The 25,464-nt window shown below is 42.1% G+C and overlaps 1 protein-coding gene across 3 annotated transcripts in view; it reads right to left on the bottom strand.

Moving 5' to 3' along the window:
* ZBTB8OS (zinc finger and BTB domain containing 8 opposite strand) overlaps positions 1-24,611 on the bottom strand; it is a 31,439-nt gene extending 6,828 nt beyond the window's left edge. Inside the window, exons 1-6 of one of the 3 annotated variants that reach the window (XM_075853124.1) lie at positions 24,456-24,611; positions 23,255-23,279; positions 17,287-17,408; positions 8,048-8,130; positions 7,918-7,970; positions 1,309-1,345 (exon numbers count right to left, since the gene is read on the bottom strand). In XM_075853124.1, the coding sequence (XP_075709239.1) occupies positions 1,309-1,345; positions 7,918-7,970; positions 8,048-8,130; positions 17,287-17,408; positions 23,255-23,279; positions 24,456-24,537 (402 nt within the window). In that variant the 5' untranslated portion in view covers positions 24,538-24,611. Of the gene's footprint in view, positions 1-1,308; positions 1,346-7,917; positions 7,971-8,047; positions 8,131-17,286; positions 17,409-19,038; positions 19,131-23,182; positions 23,280-24,455 lie in introns of those variants that run through there. The other 2 variants (XM_075853126.1, XM_075853125.1) reach the window with 2 other exon arrangements.
* Between the last annotated feature and the right edge of the window lie 853 nt (positions 24,612-25,464).

The raw sequence follows: 25,464 nt of genomic DNA, 5'->3' as shown, positions 1-25,464 counted from the left end.
ACGAGCGAGGACACATCGGCACCAGGTGACAGAGGCTACATCGACTTACCTGCAAACGCCGATGCTGCTGCAGAATCAACTGTAGCCTCTGTCTCCTGGTGCCGATGTGTCCTCGCTCGTCCGACACGATGCAGGACCTGGGGCAGGCAGTGACGTCACAGCGTGATCTCTCGAGAACACGCTATGTGTCTGTGCACTGCCAGAAGCTGGGTGTTAACGAAGAGAAGTGGATGATGCCGATTCGTCAGCATCATACACTTCCATTCACAACGCCCAGCTAGTAAAACAAGTAAAAACGCCCAGTTGTACTTAAGAAAGGCTCATTTGCATAAATATAAAAATGCTCATAACTTGGCCAAAAATGCTCGTTTTTGAAAAAAAACAAAACGTTACTGTAATCTACATTGCGGCGCCGATCTGCTGCAATACGAGATAGGGGTTTGAAAACCTGGTGACAGAGCCTCTTTAAGGTGGTATTATACTCCATCTAAATTGTCCAAGATCTTTACGACTTCTAGTCCCTTGTGTTGGCGGGGATGCGGGGGGGGGGGGGGGTGTTCCTTATATCACATCTTCTGGGATTGGCCGGTTAGTGCTCCATTATGGGTAGCGGTATTTGATATTTTCTCCAAACTATTAGGTCCTCAGTTGGTACTGAACGCAACTTTGGTCTTCCGGTCTTTAGATATGCTCTCTGTTTTGCCATCCCATAGGGTTTTAGTGTGTCATATCTGCCTATCGGTTAAACTTTTGTTAGCTAAACGGTGAAAGTCTGCCGTTGCGCCTTCTCTGAAGGAGGTTATTGATAGTGTTTCGTCACATTGTGTGTATGAGAGACTTTTTGCACTCCGCCAGAACAGGGTGGTACGTTTTACTGTCCAGTGGGATTGTGGACAACCATGTTCCCTTGTGGAGAGGTCTACTCTTGGGACTTTGATATATGCAGGCAGGAGGATGGGACTTTCCTCCCGGACAAGCTCATATTCTCTTTGTGCCTATGTTACATATGCAATTGGATGTATTAATATATACTTGGTGTTTATCCTTGTTTTCCCTCCCTTCCCTTCCTGACTTCGCCCCCTCCCCTCCTCAGGTCACTTCTCAATTGATTGATTTAATTTCCTTGATTGTACTGGTAGTACTTTTGTACGCGCGATTTTGTATCCTTTGTAACCTGTGGAATTATTTGATAAATCAATAAAAACCAATGATTATAAAAAGTAAAAGTGTGTGTTCACATGTTGAGAAGCTCAAATTGTAAAATGTTCTAATAAATATTCAAATCTGGTGGAATAAATAAAAATTTACCTGGGGGTGCTTGGATAAGTTAAATTCTTCTCCCCACCTGTAAAAAATACAAACAAAAACACAAAATGACAGGTATTTAAAATGTAAAACAGTAAGAAAAAAAAAAAGCTATTTTCTCTCAGAGCTCCACATTTGGGCACCTTTAAATGGGTTATCCAGTATGTAAATAAAGCTAAAAGGAAGCCAGCTGGGATCATCCTCGATCACCCTGTCTATAGACATTTTATGAGCTAAAATAAAAAGGATTTTTACGCAGGATGGCGAGTGGCCGCTTTTTCTTTTATGCTTTTCTTTGGATTGATGGAAAGCTAAAAGGAACCCTCCAGGCAAAACTGATACAGTGGGGTAGATTCTCTAATCAAAGCACGCCAGTATTCTGGCTCAAATTGGGTGCCACATTTGAAAAACCTTTTTATACACTTTTTGCAACTCACCGAACAAGGGGGCATGGCTTAGTTGAAATGGTTACCTCATAAAAAGGTGGCATAAAGTTATAAGTGTCTACTGATGAGCCATATTTATTTTTTTATTATGCATTAGCCACTGTGATAAATTTAAGCATTTCGTCTAACTATAAGCGGTCTAAATTTAACACAGTATTAGTAAATTTGCCCCACTATGCTATATCTTGTGCAGTGCCTGAGGGCCTTTATTACAGGTTTTTTTTTTTGTTTCCCTGTGTCACGCACAACTCCCTTAGGCCTCATGAACACGACAGTGTTCGGTCCATGATATACGGACCGCATGTCGGCTGCATTTCCCAGACCGAACACAGTTCTGGGAGCCGGGCTCCTAGCATCATAGTTATGTATGATGCTGTGAGTCAATGCTCCCTGCGGGACTACTGTTCCGTAATGAAAACATGTTTCAGTACGGGACAGTATTCCTGTGGGGAGGCAGGGACACTTAGCGTCATACATAGCGATGATGCTAGGAGCCCGGCTAGCTGAACTGTGTTCAGTCCGGGAAACGCGGCCGACATGCGGTCCGTAAATCATGGACCGAACACGGTCGTGTGCATGAGTCCTCAGGCCCAGCACTAATCAAAGCTCAGTTTATAAGTTTTATAATGAAATATTTCCAACTATGTGTTTCAATTCCTCACCACTATCAAGACGATGGTTTGCTATAAGTAAATGTGACATTTAGGGTATGTTCACACAGCCTATTTTCGGCCGTTTTTCGGGCCAAAAACTTCTGAAAAATCGGAAGCAGAACGCCTCCAAACATCTGCCCAAGTGTAGGTCACTACTTGGGCCGTTTTTGGAGCCGTTTTTCATTGACTATAGAAAACAGCTCCAAAAACGGCCTTAAAAAAGGCAGTGAAAATCGCGAGTGGCTTAAAAAACGTCTGAAAATCGGGAGCTGTTTTCTCTTGAAAAAAACGCATGTGAACATACCCTTCTGTTAACATTGAGGATGGAAACCTAAACCAACAGTGGGTAGTAGATTACGGTTATCCTGCTGGCTTCAACACAGGAGTGGGTAAGCTGAGGCTCTTTCGACTGCTTCACACATACATTCTAACCCAGAGCAGTGAAGGAACAGCAGAGTCGTGAATAAGGCATGGCTGTTGAGCAAAAGCAATATGTAACTGTGCCTAGAACCACCATTATGGGGGCACTGGACCATCTGAAAAAAGGGCACGCAAAAAAATAAATGTTCGTGCCACATGTAGTTCTCCCTAGCCTCCTGGAAGATCATCTAACTCCGACGCCACAAAATGTAGATCCAATTCTAAAAATGTTTGGCCACTCCGTTCCTATAGCGACCTAATACTTTTCACAGCTCAGGGTTTGCTACAATGTATCCAGTCTAGGCATTCCTCTATAAGCTAAACATATTAGACTACTTGCTGATACATTTTACTTGCACTAAGGCTATATTCACACGAACGTATCAGATTCACGTGTTTGAAAAACAAGCGTGAATCTGGTCCGTGTGTGCTGCGTTATTTATGCATCAGTGTGCTTTGCGAGTGGCATGCATTATTCACTCACTAGCAAAGCACATCTTTTTTTTTTCCAATCGAATTGATGTGCAAAATTGCGCACGGATGTGCATCCGTGTGCAGTGCATGGTTTTCATGCAACCATTGACTTCAATGGGTGCGTAGGTGCGTGAAAACGCACCAATATAGGACATGCAGTGAGTTTCACGCAGCGGATTCTCGCTGCGTGAAATTGCACGCATGTGTGAATGCCCAGCACACGGACGTTATTCAAATTTGTGTGAATTAGCCCCAACACATTGTAGCAGATTAACAGAACTCAAGAGATTTATGTTGGTCATGTAATTAGATTTGCCTACAATAGCCTATATATTATAGCAAATCATGAACTGTGAGAAAGTATTAACCTCTTCCTGCACCTTGACCGCACATCACGGAGAGAAGTTAGTTAGCGCACTTTGATGTGCAGTTACGTCTGGAGTTTAACCGCCGTACGGCGCTACACCACAGCGGCGGTTAACTGTGCAGGGTGTCTGCCCTGTTCTCCTGGTTGCCGAACAGTGGCCCATCGCTGCTGATTTTGGCAATTAACCCCTTAGATGCGTCGACCGATTGCGATCGCCGCCTTTAGGGGGTTTGTAGCACATGGCACCCGAAAACCTTTCCAGCTAATTCTGCACTCAAACTCAAATGGCGCTCCTTTCTTTCGGAGCCCTGCCGTGGTTCCAAATAGTTTATTACCACATATGGGGTATTGCCGTATTTGGGAATAATTTCTTTACAAATTTTCGGGTGCTTTTTATTCTTTAGTCCTTGTAAAAATTTAAAAAAAAGTTACATTTTTTCAGAAAAAAAAAAAAAAAGTCGATTTTCATTTTCACAGACGAACTACAATAAATATAGCAAAAGACCTGTGGGGTCAAGATGCTAACTATACACCTACATAAATTCCTTGAGGAGTGTAGTTTCCAAAACGGGGTCACTATTGGGGGGTTTCCACTGTTTTGGCACCACAAGACCTCTTCAAACTCGACATAGTGCCTAAAATATATTCTAAAAAAAGGAGGCCCCAAAATCCATTAGGCGCTGCTTTGCTTCTGAGGCCTGTGTTTCAGTCAATTAACACACTAAATATTGAGTGGTGTTTCTCTAGTAAAACTTTGTGTTACAAGAGAAAAAAAAAATTACAAATTAATTTCAGCAAAAAAATAAATGTGGAAAATTTTCCCTCTACTTTGCTTTAATTCCTGTGAAACGCCTAAAGGGTTAAGAAACTTTATGAATGCGGTTTTGAATACTTTGAGGGGTACAGTTTTTAAAATGGTGATTTATGGGGACTTTCTAATATATAAGGCCCTCAAAGCCACCCACAGAACTGAACTGGTTCCTAAAAAATTGCCTTTTGAAAGTTTCTTGAAAATGTGAGCAATTGCTGCTAAAGTTCTAAGCCTTGTAACGTCCTAGAAAAATAAAAGAATGTTCAAAAAAATTATGCAAACAAAGTAGACAAATGGGAAATGTTAACTAGTAACTATTTTGTGTGGTATTACTACCTATTTTACAAGCAGATACATTTAAATTTAGAAAAATGCTCATTTTTGCACATTTTCGCAAAATAGTGTTTTTCACAAATAAAAACTGAATTTATCGACCAAATTTAATAACAAAGTGCAATGTGTCACGAGAAAACGATCTCAGAATGATTTGGATAGGTAAAAGCATTCCAAAGTTATTAGCACATAAAGTGTCACGTGTCAGATTTGAAAAAAAATCGGCTTCGTCCTCAAGGCCAAAACAGGCTCAGTCCTTAAGTAGTTAAGGGCTTATTCAGACGAACGTTGAGACGGTCTGTATGACGGTGTTTTAACGGACCGTGTGAAGGACCCATGAAAAAATAGGATGTCCTATTTTTGTCCGTTTTCACAAATCCCTTAATAGACACAAGTCTACGAAGGATCCGTAAAAACGGGTGCAAATCGGCAAGGTCAGCTGCATGTGACCAATCATTTCTCTGCAGGGAATATGTAGTATTACACAACATTCATTCAAATAATATGCACATAGAAAGCTTCTTCTTTTTTTTATATAACACTGTGGACAGACCCTTTAACCCCTTAGGGATACAGTGAGAACTTTGACCAGACAGTTGTTTTATAGAATTTACTAGAATTGAATTATGAAAATAAAAAAATATATTTTTTTCCCAATTATATGTGGATGAACTAAAAGTTTTCATTTTCAAAAGGACTTTAACCCCTTAATGACCGCCGATACGTCTTTTTACGGCGGTCATTAGTGGGCTTTATTCTAGAGCGCCGCCAAACTACGTCGCTGCTGTAGAATAAAGTAAACAGAGCAGGGAGCCGTGAAATCTCCCTGCTCTCAGCTGCCAGAAGCAGCTGAGGGCTGGGGGCGTCCCTGCTCTGCCGGGTGAGATCGATATTAGTATCGATCTCACCTGTTTAACCCTTCAGATGCGGTGCACAATAGCGAGCACCGCATCTGAATGGTTTTGGAGAGAGGGAGGGAGCTCCCTCTGATCTCACTGACACCCGGCGATAAAATCGCCGAGTGTCTGTGTCTTCTATGGCAGCCGGGGGTCTAATAAAGACCCCCAGGTCTGCCTGCAGCGAATGCCTGCTAGATCATGCCGCAGGCATGACCTAGCAGATGCCTGTCCGTTTTAAACGGACAGGCAGTAATACACTGCAATACAAAAGTATTGCAGTGTATTATAATAGCGATCGGAGGATAGTGAAGTCCCCTAGTGGGACTAGTAAAAAAGTTTAATAAAGTTAATAAAAAAAAAAAGTGAAAAAAAAAAAATGAAAAACCCAGCTTTTCCCCTTACAAAATGCTTTACTATTAAAAAAAACTACAATAAAGCAAAAAAGTTACACATATTTGGTATCGCCGCGTCCGTAACGACCCCGACTATAAAGCTGTTACATTATTTAACCCGCACTGTGAACGCCGTAAAAAATAAAATAAAAAACAATGGAAAAATTGCTGTTTTCTGTTAATCCTGACTTAAAAAAAATGTGATAGAAAGTGATCAAAAAGTCGCATCTACTCTCAAATGGTACCAATAAAAACTGCAAGTCGTCCCGCAAAAAACAAGACCTTATACAGCTATGCCGACGCAAAAATAAAAAAGTTACAGCTCTTCGAATGTGACAATGGAAAAATCTAAAAAATGGCTTGGACATTAGGGCCCAGAATGCCAGCAGGGGGAAGGGGTTAAAAGAAAATACACACCAACATTTGTTAAGTAATTTCTCCCGATCATGGAAGTACCCCATTTGTGGTCATAAACTGCTGTTTGGGCGCACAGTAGGGCTCAAGATGTAAGGAGCATAATTCTGTTTTTGGAGCACAGATTTTGCTGAATTGGTTTCTGGGCACCATGTCTCAATTGCAAAGCCCCTGAGGTACCAGTACAGTGGAAACCCCATTTAGCAAGCTACACCTCTCAAAGAATTAATCTAGGGGTGTAGGGAGTATTTTATTTAAATTGGGCCGTAAAAATAGAAAATTATTTTCCCAATAATCTGTAGTTTTAGCTCAAATGTTTTGTTTTTTTACAAGAAATACAGTAGAAAAGGCACCCCAACATTTGCTATGCAATTTCTCCCAAGTAAGGCAATAACCCATATGTGGGTGTAAACTGCCGTTTGGACACACATTAGTGCTCTATAGGGAAGAAAGAACGCTATATGGCATTTGGAGCGCAGATTTTACTGGAATGGTTTTAAGATGCCATGTTGCATTGCCCAGTAGTTACAGCACAATGAAAAACCCAGAGAAGTGACCCCCTTTTAGAAACTACACCCCTCAAGAAATTCATCTAGAGGTGTAGTAATCATCTTGACCCCACAGGTGTTTTTCAAAAATTAGTACGCAGTGGATGTTGTAGACAGAAAATTTAAATTTTTCCATATATAATTCTCTAATTATTAAGCCGTGTTTCCTGGTTTAAACACCTTACGTGTGGCCCTAATCTTTGGTCATACGACAGGGCTCAGGAGTGAAAGAGTACTGTGCGCATTTAAGGCCTATTTTGGTGATTTACACAGTAATGGTTCACAAATCGCAGAGGCTCTGATGTAACATAATAAAAGAAACCCCTGAGAAGTGACCCCATTTTAAAGACTAGAAATTAGTGCTCCATAGATTATGCAGATTGCCATTTTTCCATGCCATTTCAATGGGGTACAGAGGGTGCCCCTCCCTCTCTAAACCACTTAAATGCCACGGTCATTATTGAGGGGGTTAAACGGCAGGGATCAGAACTAGCTCTAATCCCGGCCATTGGCATGAGAGCCCGGCTGTATGTTACAGCCGGGCTCTCACTATGAATAGCCCGGGCAAGTCCTGAGTGCAGTTGTGCAGCCCTTGTGCAGTTAATGTATGGCATTTCGCAGGAACCACTTCCCTCCCATGACGTACCTGTGGGTAGGCAGGGGTTAAACCATACATCAGTGGTATGTATCACCAGCAATTTCGTATTCTACTCCTTTTACATTGATTGCACTTCTCTATTACATGGTTTGAGCTTTACTTTATTACAAACTACATAGTATAATAGTATGAATTTGTTATGTATGCTCTGAAGCTTAGCAGATCATTAGTCTCCTTTAGGTCAAGAGAGATCTTACCCAATAGAACGGATCTTGAAATTCATTCGGTCTATATGTAGCACTTTCACCTCCTGAATAAGGAGAAAAAGTTACTTACTGGTACAAACTACAGAGTGGCTAGTTTTTTATATCATCATGAAATACTCACCCGAGGTACGAAGTACTGATCAGCACTGAACTTATAGAGCCACTCATCTAGGAAGTTATATAGTAAGGAGAGCATATCATTCCCTAGGAAAAAGAGAGACACTGAAAATCAGACATCTGTAGTATAGTTTTCTTAACACAGGTGTACGAGAAGATGGATACCTGAGGATCCATTATAAGTCAATAGGACTTGTCAGGATAATGGATACGTTGTGCCTTCTGGCCACGGCTTCTGGTGGATTTGTTGTGCCTTCTGGTGGCAGAGCATCTTTAACTTTAGGATTCTCATCTTAAAAGGGAACATGTCTTGTTGAAAATGCAATCTGATCTGCAGTCCGCATGTTATAGAGCAGGAGGAGTGGAGCAGATTGCTATATCGATGCGTGGTAAAATATTTAGTATAACTTGTAATTTACTGATCTAAACCTCTGCTCAATCTGGGCTTAGGAATCTAGTGGGCGGTCCTAAATTGTGACTGACAGCCTTCCCTGTAAAAGTGTGCATACAAAATAGGCTGTCAATCAGCGATTAGGACTCCCAAGCCCAGAACGAGCAGAGGTCTAGATCAGTAAATTATACAAAGTATTTTCCCACAAAACAATATATCAATATGCTCAGCTCCTCCTGCTCTATAACATGCTGACCACAGATAGGACTGATTTATCAATGTGACAAGTTCCCTTTAAACTTTATTCTCTAGAACCTAAATAACCTCTACATATACGAGGAACAGATTAAAATATAGAGGGAGATTAATGAAAATCAAACAGAAGGTCTTTGTTGTCCATAGCAACCAGTCACAGCGCAGCTTTAATTTGTTTTATAGTGCTTTTGAGGTTTGTTTCTATAGGCAACAAAGACAGTTTAACCCCTAGGCGCACCACAACGCAACTGTAAGTCCTGGTGGCCAGTGTCTTAGCGCACGAGGAAGTACAGTTACTGCAACATTGGGAACCGGGAGGCCAGTTGTCCCCGACAGCGGACACTCCACTGTTGCCGACCAGTGGGTAATTTCTGCTGATTTCAGCAATTAAGCCCATAAATGCGGGGATCGATTGCAATCGCCGCATTTTATGGGTTTCTAGCACATCGGCAGACCTCACAATGAAATCGTGAGGTTTGCCGATGACTAACATGGCGACCGGAGGCCAAGCAATGGCCTACATGTCTGCCATGTACGGAAGCCTATCAGGACCAGCCTCCTGATAGGAAGCCACTTTGTCGTTCCCGATGCACTCTGTCGGTGACAGTGTGCATTGGGAACCGGGAGGTCAACTGTCCCCGACAGCTGACATTCCACTGTTGCCGATCAGTGGCTTATCGGCGCTTATTTCAGCAATTAACCCCTTAAATGCAGCACTCGATTGCGATCGCCGCATTCAGGGTGTTTGTAGCACATCAGCAGCCCCCATGGGGGTTGCTGATGCTTGTGATGGCATCCGGAGGCCAGACAACGGCCTCCGTGTCTGCCATGTATGGAAACCTATGAGGACCAGCCTCAGAGTGGTCCTCGTAGACTTACTGTCAGAGTGACGTCACGCTGACAGTTGGAATACATTACACTACTATGTTGTGTAATGTATTCTAGCAACGATCAGTGCTGCAGGTCAAAAAAAAAAAAAAATGTTTTACAAAAGTGTAAAAATAAAAGGTTACTTATTACAGGAAAACTAAAACGTAAAAACCAGTACACATATTTGGTGTCACCACGTTCGTTACGCCCCAACCTATAATGTTATTTTTTCCGCATGTGAATACCGCAAAATAAATAAACAAAAAACAATGCCAGAATCACTATTTTTTGGTCACCACCCCTCCCAAAATATAGAATAAAAAGTGATCAAAAAGTCGCATGTACGCCAAAATATTACCAATAAAAACTACAACCCGTCTCGAAAAAACAAGCCCTTACACCACTTTGACTGAAAAATAATGAACGCCGTTAGAAATAAAGAATTTAAAACGCCCAAATCAGTGTTTTTTGTTCACCTTAGCTCTAAATAAAATGCAATACAAGTTGTATGCACCAAAAAAATGGTACCAATAAAATCTACAGCTCGTCCCGCCCAAAAAAAAAAAAAAGGCCCTCACACCGCTCAATCGACCAAAAAAAAAAAAAAAGTTATGGCTCTCAGAATGTGCTGATACGAAACAATTTATTTTTTTTAACAAATAGCAGTAAACTATATACATTAGGTATCACCGTAATCATATTGACCCGCAGAAAAACCAGGGTCAATAAAAAGGACCAGTGTCACAAAAAAAATTTTTTTTTAGATCAATTTGACTTTAGTGTGTTATTAAACATTTTTTTTATTTATTTGTGTGTTTGTGTTTTACTTTTTTTTATTTTTTCACTTTTTCTTCCCTATGGGGGCTGCCATTTTTTTTCCCATCTCTGTATGTGTCGATTAACGACACATACAGACATGGAATACGGCACATACAGTCCCATAGTGAATGCAAACGGGGCCCGTTCCATCCACTATGCTGTACGCCGTCTGTGTGGGAACGGCGCATGCGCCGCTCCCACACAGTCCACGTTGAACTGTGCGACTGTCGCGGCCGGACAGTAATATTACTACTTCCGGTCGCTGCTTCCGGACTTGTGCACTTGGAGCGGAGGTAGCAGACGGAGCGGACGGACCGGAGGGAGCGGCGGCGGCAGGAGCAGGCAAGTTATTTCTGTGTATGTTCGTGTTTTAGTGTGTGTTTACTACTGTATGTTAACCTACTACACTGTGTGTTAGCTCAAAAAATGGTGACACACAGTGTAGGAGGTTTGACCGTTCAATCCCCTCGTTTCTCCCGGCACTAGCCAGGAAAAAGGAGGGGGGGGGGAATTCTGAGAGCTCACTAGAGCGAGTGTGTTTTCTCAAATTTTGCAGCATAAAGCAATGTGGTTGCTTTACCACATGCAATGCTGCAATTTTGGGAATTGCTCCATCTAGTGACCAGCGCTGGGAAATATTATAAATTAGAATCTAATTTATAATATTTCCTGACTCATGAAAAATAAAAATTAGAACAATGTTTAATCACCTATACACGAATTGTTTAACTAAAAAAAAAAAAAAGAGCGGTGAGAGCGGTAAAAACGAAACCCAAAAAACAATGGAGGAATCGCAGTTTTTTCAAACTTCTCCCCGCAAAGAATTTTATTTTCCGTTTTCCAGTACATTATATGGTACTTTAAATGGTGTCAATAGAAACTACAGCTCTTCGCGCAAAAAACCCTCATACCACTCTATTGACGGAAAAATAAAAAAAGTTATGGCGTTTGGAAGGCGGGGAATGAAAAACTAAAATGGAAAAGCAAAAAAGGATCAGTCCTGCAAAGGTCAATTCATTTCTATTTAAAAAAAACGAATTATTACCACATGTGGGGTATTGTCATACTCGGGAGAGATTGCGTTACAAATTTTGGGTGGCTTTTTCTCCTTTATCCCTTGTGAAAATGAAAAAAATTCAACGTCTTAGTGGACAAAAATGATATTCATTTTCACGGCCTAATTCCACTAGATTCTGCAAAAAACCTGTGGGGTCAAAATGTGCACTACACCCCTAGAAAAATTCCTTGAGGGGTGTAGTTTCCCAAATGGGGTCACTTTTGGGGTATTTCCACTGTTTTGGTCCCTCCAGGGCGCTGCAAACACGACATGGCACTGAAAACCAATCCAGCAAAATCTGCGCTTCAAAATCCAAATGGCGCTCCTTCCCTTCTGAGCCCTGCTGTCGGCCCAAACATCAGTCATATGGGGTATTTCCGTAATCGGGACAAGATGCTTTACAAATGTTGGTGTGCATTTTCTTCTTTATTCCTTGTAAATATTACACATTTCTAGGTTTTTCATACATGGACAGTGTTGTCAGGGGCTTTCCCAGAGCAGAGCGTGCTAGCATCAGGTACCGCTCTGGGATTGCCCCTGACATCACTGTGAGCTCACTAGCAGAACTCTGCCTGGGACTCCGGCTCTGGGGTCGCCCTGAGATCACTATTCAAATTTGGACAGGGATGTCAAGAGCAGAGCTGGAGTGCCAGGATGAGCGCTACTAGCGCTCTGGCCGGGACTCCAGCACTGGGGTTGCCCCTGACATCTCAGTCCATATATGGACAATGATGTCAGGAAAAGAGCTGCAATCCCAGGCAAAGTGCTAGAAGCGGCTCTGCTCCAGCACTCCAGCTCTGGGCAAGCCCCTGACATCACTGTCCACATATGAACACGGATGTCAGTGGCTTCCCCAGAGTTCCAGAGCAGAGCCTATACTGGTGCTCTGCGACACCGGATCTGGGGTTGCCCCTGACATCACATTCCGGTCCAGGAAGATCCTCCGACGTAAAAATCTATGGACAGTGACGTCAGAAGCTCCTCCAACATAAAGCGTCGGCAACTCTCTGGCTGGGGATTCTACTCCTAGAGGGAGCCCCAATGGAGCCATCTACTGGGTGTGTGGCAGTATCTACAGAGGGCACTGCGGCAGTATCTACAGAGGGCACTGCGGCAGTATCTACAGAGGGCACTGCGGCAGTATCTACAGAGGGCACTGCGGCAGTATCTACAGAGGGCACTGCGGCAGTATCTACAGAGGGCACTGCGGCAGTATCTACAGAGGGCACTGCCCAATCTTGACATTCGTATGTCTGCCAAAACGAACCGAGCCGCCGGACTGCATTTAGCGACACCGGACTGTTAAAATAAGCACGTGGAGAAAACGCGCAAATTTACGTTAAGCTTAAACCTAGCGGTATTATTACAGTAATGTAGTATTATTATAATAGTAATGTAGTATTTTTATAGTAGTTCAAATAACTAATTGAAAATTAAGGCGGCCCGTCAACGTCACATTTTTTTCTATATGTGGTCCACTTACCCGGCCGAGTTTGAGAACCCTGGAGTAGAATGTTGGGGAAAAAAATTGATTTTTTTTAAAATAAAGATTGTTCATAAAGGGTCTTCAAATTATTTAGATGAGAGCAAGTAGAGAGAGCAGTAAAAATTGAAGTGTCATGTAAAAAAAAAAGTACAGTATGTATATATAAATGTAGATATAAATATATACATCTGTACAGTGAATAAAGATTATATCCCCCCCCCCCCAACAAAAAAAAAACCTGTGATCTCTAGCTCTCTGTCTACACACGTGTGCGATATATATACATATATATATATATATATATACACACACAAACACACACCCACACATATGCATAGATTTAAACACAGATATAGATATACTGTTGGGCTTTACAGTGAGGTACACTTTATTAACCCCTTCCCCCTGCTTGCATTCTGGGCCCTAATGACCAAGCAATTTTTATAGTTTTTCCATCGTCACATTCGAAGAGCTATAACTTTTCACGTTGACATGGCTGAAGGAGGACTTATTTTTGCGGGATGAGTTGTATTTTTTCAATGGCACTCTTTTGGGGTATGTCACATTTTTTAATTTTAATTATTTTTTTTGGGGGGGGGGGGAATATAAAAAAAAACCAGCAATTTAGTCATTGTTCTATGCGTTTTACATTTATGCCGATTACTGTGCGGCATAAGTAACATGCTACCTTTATTCTATGGGTTGGTACGATTACATCGATACCAAATATGTATATATTTTTTTATGTTTTACTACTTTTGCAGAATAAAAACACTTTTGAACTAAAATAATTTTCTTTTGCATCGTCGCTTTCCAAGAGCCATAACTTTTTTCTTTTTCTGTCAATGTCGCCATATGAGGGCTTGTTTTTTGTGGGACTTCATTGCTACCATTTTGGGGTACATGGAACTTATTGATTAATTTTTTATCATTATTATTGTGGGGGAAAATGGGAAAAGAAATAGCAATTTTACCGTTGTTTTTTGCGTTTTTCTTTTATGGGGTTCACCTTGCGGTTTAAATAATATGATAACTATTTTTTGGGTCATTACGATTGCGGGGATACCATATATGTGTAGTTTTTATTTGATTTTTACACTTACTAAATAAAACCATTTTTATGGCAAAAAATATGGTTTTATTTTTTTTAATGTGTACCTTATTTATTTTTATTTCACATTAATTACTTTTCCAGTATCACTAGACTTCACTATGCGATCTTCAGATCGCTGCTATAATGCTTTGGTATACTTCGTATACCAGAGCATTATTGCCTGTCAGTAAGGGGGGATTCACACGAGCGTGTATTCGGTCCGTGCGGGCCGCGTGGTTTTCACGCGCCACGCATCGACCAATACAAGTCTATGGGGCAGTACAGACAGTCCGTGCTTTTTGCGCGTTTGTTCGCTGCGTACAAAACGCGACAGGTTCAATAACTCTGCGTATTTTGCGCGTCACGCACCCATTGAAGTCAATGGGTGCGTGAAAACCACGCAGGTTGCACGGAAGCACTTCCGTGCGAACCTACTGAAACAGCGCACCAGCTGTCAAAAGGATGAATGTAAACAGAAAAGCACCACGTGCTTTTCTGTTTCCGAACATCCAAACGGAGTGTCTTTGAGATGAGCGAACTCGGACAAGCGAACCGAACTTCACCGGGTTCGGCCGAACTCGTTTTGGCCGAACTCGGCAAAAAAATGTCCGGTACGCGACGTCAGGACATAGTCACTGTCCAGGGTGCTGAAAGAGTTAAACTGTTTCAGCACCATGGACAGTGACTACCGATCCCAATAAACATGAACCTGTAAAAAAGTTCTGACTTACCGATAACTCCCGGCATCTTCCTCCAGTCTGACCTCCCGGGATGACAATTCAGTCCAAGTGACAGCTGCAGCCAATCACAGGCCAAGCACAGGCTGCAGCGGTCACATGGACTGCCGCGTCATCCAGGGAGGTGGGGCCCGATGTCAAGAGAGGCGCGTCACCAAGGACGCGTCACCAAGGCAACGGCCGGGAAGTTCTCGGTAAGTACGAACTTTTTCTTTTTTTTTAACAGGTTGCTGTATATTGTGTTCGGCATTCACTGTCGAGGGTGCTGAAAGAGTTACTGCCGATCAGTTAGCTCTTTCAGCACCTTGGACAGTGACGGGCGTCGACTAGCCTCATCTCTATGATGGCGGCTGCGCGAAAATCACGCAGCCGTGCATCATACACGGATGACACACGCAGCTGTCAAATGGTTTTTGCGCGCGCAAAAACACAACGTCCGTCTGTATCTGCCCTAAAGAACGGACAGGCATCTATTAGGACATGCCTCTGGCACATCCTAATAGGTATATAGCCAGGGAAGGCATGGGGGCCTTTGCCTGCGGGCCGTCGATGGGTGACAGAGGGAGCTCACTCCCTCTGTAAACAACTCAAATGCAGCGATCGCTAATGACTGCGGCATTTGAAGAGTTAAACAGCCACGATCGAAGTAAACTTCGATCGCTACCGTTGGAGCAGGAGCCTGGCTGACATCAGACAGCCGAGCCCCGGCTCCAGCCAGCACGGGACACCTGTGCAGGACGTTGATTAGTCCGCCGTGAAAAGGTGGCGGGCTAGAATAAAGCCCATTAATGACCGCCGTGAAAAGGCGTATCGGCGGTCATTAATCAAGGGGTTATAGGTGAAGCAGCCGCTGACTGAGGTGTTGTCATAAGATGACAGGCAGAGAAGGATATGCTGTGCTGGGATTTTTAATATGTCCCTCCCACACCAGCCTGCGGAGAGAGCTCTGCTACTGCAGCATAGCAAGGTGGAGAGGCTACATAAATCATATATGATTTACTTTATTTGCCCTCATAGCAATTCATTAGGGCTTTCTTTATTGTCTGGGGCACTTTTGAAATTGTATGCAGATAGTGACCAACCCCTTTAAAGAGGCTCTGTCACCACATTATAAGTGCCCTATATTGTACATAATGTGATCAGCGCTGTAATGTAGATTACAGCAGTGTTTTTTATTTAGAAAAACAATCATTTTTGACGGAGGTATGACCTATTTTAGCTTTATGCGAAGGAGTTTCTTAATGACAAACTGGGCGTGTTTTACTTTTTGACCAAGTGTGCGTTGTGGAGAGAAGTGTATGACGCTGACCAATCAGTGACCAATCAGCATCATACACTTCTCTCCATTCATTTACACGGCATATAGTTATCTTATTAGATCACTATGTGCAGTCACATACACTAACGTTACTCAAGTGTACTGAGACTTAATATACCTCACTGCCAACCAGGACGTGATGTCTATTCAGAATCCTGACACTTCGCTAACGTTTGTGTGTCATTTACAGCACAGCAAGCGTAATCGCGAGATAACGCTTTAAATGACAGCCCAGCGTGATCTCGATGTGCTGTGCTGTAAATGACACACAAACGTTAGCGAAGTGTCAAGATTCTGAATAGACATCACGTCCTGGTTGGCAGTGAGGTCTATTAAGTCTCAGTACACTTGAGTAACGTTAGTTTGTGTGTATGTGGCTGCACATAGTGATCTAATAAGATCACTATATGCCGTGTAAATGAATGGAGAGAAGTGTATGACGCTGATTGGTCAGCGTCATACACTTCTCTTTACAACGCCCACTTGGTCAAAAAGTAAAACACGCCCAGTTGGTCATTAAGAAAGTCATTAGCATAAAGCGAATATAGGTCATAACTCCGTCAAAAATGATTGTTTTTCTAAATAAAAAACACTGCTGTTATCTGCATTACAGCGCCGATCACATTATGTACAATATAGGCCACTTATAATGTGGTGACAGAGCCTCTTTAAAGGGAAACTGTCACCAGCATTTCACCTATTAAACCAGCAATACCTGGTGGTAGTGGGTGACAAATCAATTCTATATAACCTATAATTGTCTTCTTAGTCGGCTCTGTAGCTTTAGTATTCAGTTTTTAGTGTTCCTGCACTGTATGCTAATGAGCAGAAATATCTTCGTTTGAAGAGTCATATCTTCATTCCTCAAGTCTTTCCGAGTTTACCCCGCCTCCTTACTTTTGATTGACGACAACTCACCACACAAAATCCTGAGGTTGCGCATGGATGTCCTATTCTGGTATGTGCGTACAACGGGACACCTGATTATTACGATAAAAGGCACTAAATGTTTGCAGACCGTTATTTACAGTCGGAGGAGGAGTTTAGGAGAGGAGATAACGGCAAAGAACTTTTGATAGCAGCGGCCAGTGAGGGATAAGTAAAGTTCAATAGGTGAAATGCTGGTGACAGGTTCCCTTTAAAGCAAAAATCTTTCAATTTTATAATGCTGCAATTTGTAGTATGCATATACAGATAATGTGCAACACAATTCTTGCCTTCAATTTGCACCTCTACTGTATCTGTAGGCTCCACAGTCTCTATATCAGTCATGTAACCGAACATGGCCATGGCACATTGTTCAAAAGCTTCCTCCAGTGTTTCACCCCAAGCATGTAACCTGTAGAAAAAGCAGAATGAGCCACCCATTAGTCAATTCAAGTGCTCTAGAATAAAACATTATTGCGCTACAAGTTTATTAATGTCGGTGTACACTTTTGTGAAATTTTTTTTTTTTTTAATAAATCAATGTTTTATCGAATAGTAAACATTTTTTAAATAGATTTTTTATTGAAAAAAGTTTTTTTTACTTTTTAAAGTTACATTTCTATGTATCCTGTAAACATAGAAGCTGCATCCTTCCATCAAAGCCAATTCCATCAGGTCAGCCAATGGGGGGGGGGGGGGGGGATCATCATAGGGCGCTATGGGCGGACGCCCGGGGCCCAAGGCTCCCGGGGGGCCATCGCAGCAAAACCGCGACAAAACTGCATTGTGTATGTCCTGCAAAAGGTCCTTTAGACATAAGGTCACATGACCTTATCTCTGAAGTTCTTACTACTGTTTAGTGACCTGCTGGTCACATGACCGCAGGTCCTTGAACAGCAGCAAGACTCCACAGATAAGACTGAGGTGAGCTGCTATGCAAGTATAAGGGGATGGATTTGTTTAAGGGGTCTGTATTTAGAGTGTCTGGTGTCTGTATACTTAGGGGTCTGGTCTATTAGTTTATGGGGTCTGGTCTAGGGTCTATTAGTTTAGGGGTCTGTATTTAGGGGTCAGGTCTGGGCTAATTATTACTGTAGGGGTCAGGTCTGGGGTCTGTATTAAAGGGTCTGGTCTGAGGTCTATTTATTTAGGGTGCTTGTTCTGGGGTCTGTATTTGTTTAGGGGGGTATGGGGACTGCAATAGTTTAGAAGGTCTGGGTCTGTATGTATTCTAGGATCTGGTCTGGGGTCCGAATTTATTAGTCTGAGTAAAAGGGGTTGTCCGGGCACATCGATAGGTCATCAGTATAAAAAACGGTCCGTGTCCGGACAGCCCCTTTAATGTATGGGCCTAGGTGTCTGAATTTGTGTGTTTCTAGAGGCTGGAAATGGCTGCAGAACCGATAGGCAAAAATGTCTCATCAGGAGAAGATGCCATAACGGCCTGTGTCACATGGAGAAGAAAAGAGAATGACTCCCATCAGAGAAGACATCACTTGTGAGTCACTGGATCTATAGACTATCTGTCCCTTCTCCTGACATGTGTGTTGCAGGTAATCCTTGTATTCTACATATCTTTGTGTACCCAGGTAATAGACAAATGCGTGTCACCATTCCCATTGTCAAGAGGATGTGTCCCTGAACAGTGTAATACTGTCAGCGATGGTTGGAGACTGTCAGTATGTATGGAAACAGCCCTTTGACAAAGGGAATCGTAACAATCATTTGTCAATGCTCGCACAGAAAGGTGGTGTTCACTATAGACAAGGCAGAGCGGCGGTGGGGAGGGGAGGTCCAAGTTCATGGAACAGCCCAGGGCCTATGGTCTACTTAATCCGCGACTGGGTTCAGCTACACTGACGGCTCTTGTAAAAACTGGTCCCGAGTGTCTCGAACATGCAGGATCCAGCTAATTACGATCACAACTTCATTAACTTAGATGTGATCTATATTAGCCGGGATCCCGGATTAGCTGTATTTCCAACATCATATTTATTAAAAAGGCCATATATACTAGCCACACTCCACTTCCATTATGTTACAATTAGTCTTCGTGGCAGCAGGGTGAGTGTATCCAAAGCGAATATGTAGTCTTCACCAAATTTGTCATGCCAATGCCAAAGGGGAGTGCTGGCCTTCATAAATTCCTATAAAAACGAAACGATCACTCTTGCAAAAAAAAACAAACAATGGCTTATATGGCTACGTCAACGGAAAAATAAAAGTTACGTCTGTTAGTATAACGATATCAATTACCAGACTTGCTAATATAATTACTGTATTTTATGTATTTATATTATAATCAACATGGAACAAACTTGTATTCAGTGGCTGTGCTTTACTTCTTTAAAAACTTACAGCATGATTCACTCCCATTATATTACAAAATCCCCCCCCGCCAAAAAAAACAGTCATATTTTGAAGTAAACCTGTCATGAGATAAGATGCCATGATACCCCTTACCCATTGTTTTTAGGGGACAATACAGTGCCTCATGCATACACATGCAGCACCTATTGGTCATGACCTGTAAAGAATTCTTGTGCTCTCATACAGTGTCTGTGCAAATTGCTTTGTACCATTCAGGCTACGTTCACACCATGTTTGGTATGTGTGTGCATTTTGCTGAAGGTGTCTATAGGCCCCTATAGACCTGACTAGGGATGTCACGATACCAGAATTTGGACTTCGATACCGATACTTCGTTTAGTATTGCGATTTCGATACCAATTTCGATACTTCGCCAACAGTAATAAAAAAAAAAGTTCTTCCGTTTTCTGATGTGAGGCGTGAGGTGTGATGAATTTTGAATGTGCCTCACATTAATAGTAATTAATCCCATCATGTTTCTCAGTCATAATGGGTTAATGTGTAAGGTACATGAAGGGGTTAATTACTATTAATGTGAGGAACATGGAGGTTAAATTCATCGCACCTCGCGCCTCACATTAATAAGTCATAGAAAGCAGAACATCTACCGCTTCACATAGTGCAGGTTTATGCCCCTCATTTGTCTCTGCTCCCATGGATAAAGGCGGGGATAGTGAGTATTTCTGATTTTTATGAAGGAGAAAGTATGAGATCATTTGAGAACTTAACATTCAGGTTTGATATTCCCAGCAAGTTATTTTATCAATATCTTCAAATCAGACACTTACTACAATCTATAGAGTTACCAACTCGGCCAGACCATCTGTCAGCATTCCATAAGTATTTTTATCAGTGGCAAGGATATGATAAGGGACTCTCCTGTAGCTATAATCTTCTTCTAAATAATACGGTTATAAGTAAATCATCAAACGAGTTGAGATGGGAGTGTGAGTTGGGAGAGGAGTTTTCTGGGGAAGAATGGGCAAAGGCGTCAGGGTGGATTCTACGTCATTCTAGATGTATTAATCATGTGGAACTCTCACGGAAAATCCACCTCAGATGGTATATGACACCAGCAAGATGTGCTCATTTAATGATTGGTTCAACTAATAAATGTTGGAGAGGGTGTGGATTGATAGGATCGACCATTCACATGTGGTGGTATTGCCCGAGGATTAGGGGTTTGTGGAAAGAGGTGTATAAATTGATGAAAGAGATTACTGGGAGAATTATTCCTTTTAAACCAGAATTGGCAGTTCTGGATATTGGGCTGGGTGATATCCCACATGAAGACCGAGTAGTGACACATCACATATTCATAGCCACTAGGATAACCATTGCTAAATCCTGGAAGGCGAATATATCGCCATCAATAACAGAAGTAATCAGTAGAATAAATAATACCTGCCATTATGAATCGATTTTATTGCATACCCCTGCCAGTCATGAAAAATGCTTGAAAAATTGGGAGATATGGAAAGACTCGAGATACTATACATAATGGTATAAAGATTGACATGTATGTAACTGAAAATATGATACTGCACTATGTGTTTGTTTTTGTTTGTTTATTTTTGCTTATTTTTACTATTATAAGTTGGTGCTAACGGACTGATTCAACCTGGTATATATTCAATGTATTGAAGCACTATTGTTGTTGGCCCGTGTCTTGGGCATATTTTGATGTTTTCTTGTTTAAAAAAGAAGTAAAATTTCAATAAAAACTATTGATTTAAAAAAAATATAAAAAAAAATAAGTCATAGAAAGCGGTGTTTATTTTATTTTTTTACAGCGTACACATCATAAATGATGCTAAAAAATTGTTGTGCAGTTATTACGGCCACGCCAATACCGAATGTGTATATTTTATGTATTGAGACTTATTTTAATGTTTATTGTAAAAAAGGTGAATGTGTATTTTTTTTTTTTATTTAACATTACTTTGTTTTTACTTTATTTTTGAACTTTAATGTACTGACATATATCAGATATGGGCCAGTACATTAGCCTGTGGACGGATAGTACACAGGCAGTTATTAGGACATACCTAAGTATGCCCTAACAACATGAAATATGGTCAGACAGCCCTGGGCTCCGTCAATAGACCCTGGGCTGTCTGCCCATATATGGTATGGCCCTCGATCGCGTCACAGGAATTCCCTGTGATGTGATCCATGGGCATCCCCCTTCTCATTTTCTCCTGAATGCTGCAGTCAGCTTTGATGGCAGCATTCAGGGGAATAGCGGCGGAGATGAGAGGTTTCTCTGATCTCTGCCGTTATAGAGTGGGGCTGCAGCTGTGTAATACAGCCATTGCCCCGCTCCTGACAGGAAGTGCGCGCGCGGTCAGCATGAGGTGATGCGGCCAGCGCTGCACTAATGAGCGGCGGTTCAGGCACTTAGGACAGAACATGGGGGTGTTTTGCAGTGCGCCCGCCATGTTCTGTCTTCAGTGCCACCGCTCATTAGTGCAGCACCGACCGCATCTCATGATCCTGACAGCGCTCACTTCAGGACTCAGGAGCGGGGCAATGGCTGAATTACACAGCCGCTGCCCCGCTCTCATACATTCATGTATTACTATACTTAGCTGTGCGGCTGCGCAGCCAAGTATCGAAATACATGAAATAACGGTATCGAACCTTTTGGGGATGCAGAGTATCGAAACCGTATCGAAGTTTCGATGCATCATGCATCCCTAGTCCTGATAGATTTATTTTTAGCATCTGCTTGGCAGGTACATTTTTCTTCTTCTACTACTGAATAGCCCGCAGCGCTTTCCTAAACAGGAAATTCGTAATATACATTTTTTTTTTTTTAACATGGGATCCTATAGATAACATATGCATTTGTATTATATACAATTGCATACATGGTTTACGTTCGCATATCGGGAGATTTTGCAGGCAAATGCACAAAACATAAGCCAGAAACGTGCTGTAAACAGATACTAATAGATCCAGATTAACACTATCCTTCTACCTCAACAAACCTTTAGCACTGGGGACTGGTGGGCATCTTCCCCTGTAGGGCTAATTCACACACTGTAGGTTTGGTAAAGCTTTTTTTATGCAGTTTTTGAAGCCACAACAAGGAGTGGATCGTAAAAGGAGGGAGAAGTATAAAGGAAAGATTCTACTTCTCTTTTTTTTTTACTCCACTCCTGGTTTTGGCTTTAAAAAAACTGCACTTTGAGAATATACTCATACAGTATAATGCTCATTCTGCTCTATACTCTATAAAATGACATATACATATGAGAATGTGAACACTTGGAAGCGTGTTTCTAGGCATTTAGGATATCTGAAGGACCCTTTTCGAAATAATTACAATGGGAAGCTAAGCAGAGTTTCCAACAGAAGGGAAACAGGCGAACACTAGAGGACCGCAGGCAAAATCCTTATCAGATGATGGAAGTGGCATTTTTTTATGCTTCTTAAATATTAAAGAGAATCCAGAATTAAATTGGGCAGTAGCATAGTAACCACCCAGAAATGAACTGGGTGACAACGACTGACCTCCTTGGTTGTGTGTCACTTAGTCTGGGCATAGTGGATGCCCTGTGACTGGTACCATAGAGTGATCTTGATCTTTCCTGCACAATGACAGGTCCGCTGCTTCTGCCTAGTGGATCTTCATCAAAACAAGATAGCAAGCCGGTGTAAGAGCAGCATATGAAAACCAAAAGGCTAGAAGACAAGCCAGAGCTTCCCTTTATTACTTATCACTGAATGATCATATGTATAAATAGAACTGCTCTTATAAAAGGAACGTTCTGCTGTCAGTCTATGGAAATATCTTTACATTACAATTACCAGACAAACAAACAGTAATTCAATTCCGTCACCAAACACCAGAATTTCTACTAGTCCTAAATGGAAACATACTGTACGTCCGCAGTGTGATCCAAATCTGAAAGACACAAGGTTGGGGACATTAGAAGTACAAAACTGCATAGCAACATACAATACACATGTAGTAATGTAGAAACATAGACACACGCGGACACTGCATAACATACAGTACACACGTAGTTACACAGATACAAGGACACACGGCATAGCAACTTGCAGTAAACAATTAGTTACATAGACACACACAGACAGTGCATATCATACAGTACACACATAGTTACAGAGACTGCATAGCAACATACAGTACACACACTGCATAGCAACATAAAGTACACATGTAATTACATACACACGCAGGCATTGCAACGTACAGTACACGTAGTTCAAGACACTGCATAACAACATATAATACACAAGTAGTTATATATAGACACACACTGCATAGCAACATACAGTACACACGTAATTACATAGACACATGCAGACACTGCAAAACACAGTACACACGCGGACACTGCATTTTAACATACAATACAAATGTAGTTACAGACACTGCATAGCAACATACAGAACACACGTAGTTATGTAGACACACACACTGAATAGCAACATACAGACACATGTAAGCAACATACAGAACACACGTAGTTATATACACACACACACACACACACACAGACACTGCATAGCAACATACAGAACACACGTAGTTATATAGACACACACGGACACTGCATTGTAACATACAATACAAATGTAGTTACACAGACACTGCATAGCAACATACAGAACACACGTAGTTATATAGACACACACACTGCATTGTAACATACAATACACATGTAAGCAACATACAGTACACACGTAGTTACACAGACACTGCATAGCAACATACAGTACACACGTAGTTACACAGACACTGCATAGCAACATACAGTACATACGTAGTTACACAGACACTGCATAGCAACATACAGTACATACGTAGTTACACAGACACTGCATAGCAACATACAGTACACATGTAGTTACGCGGACACTGCATAGCAACATACAATACACACGTAGTTACACATCACATACTGCATAGAAACATACGCAGCTATAGAGACACTCGGACAGTAAACGCTGCGCTCATGTTGACAATGCGAGGGGAACGCTGAGAGAAACCCCCGACTGTAAGTACGAGCACAGCGCACCATGTTATACCCTCAGTGCCAGCCCCCGCACGTACATTCATGCTTCTTCACCACAGCTGGGTACTTGGCTTTCACGGCAGCTTGCTCCTTCGTCACGTCGTAGTAGCGCTCATCCATTGCTCACAAGCACAGGTAACAATCTTCCGGGTTGCGCTGTCATTTCCTGTCATGTGACCGGATTTCCGCGTCAGCAAGTTCACTTCCATGGTACAGGTGGTTGTGTTGTTAGGATGTCCAGAGACAGATGTGATCGCACAGGGCAATGCCAGAGCCCCCATAACTTTCATCTACTGTCCCTTTAAAAGCCAGTCACTGAATCCTCACAAATGGCAGCAAGTTTTACTATAATCGGCATCTGTACTGACCCCCATAAGTGTCCGGCACCAGTGCCTTCCTTATACGTGCCATACCCTTTGACAACAAGAACAAGTTTCTAACTTTTTTTATGCCTTAGAACGGTGATACATAAAACACAGTTGATTGGCTGAATTGAAGAAAGGGGGTGAAACATATCATAGTGGGCCCCCCAACTCATGTTTACAACTACAGAGACGCATCCGGTGGGAGCTGGCTTACGTAAACAGCGTAGTTTCTGTAAACTACCATAGCATGCCTCCCAACTTTCAAGTATCACAAAGAGGGACACGAGATGTGGCGCGAGCATCGCGTCGTGGCAATTTTTTTTCTTTTAAGACACGCCTCTAATCCCACCCAATCCCCGGCCATACACACCCGGTTCAGCCCACACAGTATCATGCTCCCATAGTGCCTCCCACACAGTATAATATCAAATACGTAGATGCCCCCACACAGTATAATATCAAATACGTAGATGCCCCCACACATTATATTGCCCTCTAGCTGCTGTCATAGAGTATAATGCCCCCATAGCTGCCACCATATATTATACTGCCCCATACAGTATAATACCCACACAGGTGCCCCATACAGTATAAAGCCAACACAGATGCCCCCATACAGTATAATGCCCACACATATTCTCCCATACAGTATAATGCCCATACAAATTCCCCCATACAGCAT

This window comes from Rhinoderma darwinii, chromosome 2 (assembly GCF_050947455.1).
Source record: "Rhinoderma darwinii isolate aRhiDar2 chromosome 2, aRhiDar2.hap1, whole genome shotgun sequence".
Classification (NCBI taxonomy): Eukaryota; Metazoa; Chordata; class Amphibia; order Anura; family Rhinodermatidae; genus Rhinoderma; species Rhinoderma darwinii.
Note: the sequence above shows the minus strand (reverse complement) of the source record. Positions and strands in the feature narration are given on the sequence as shown.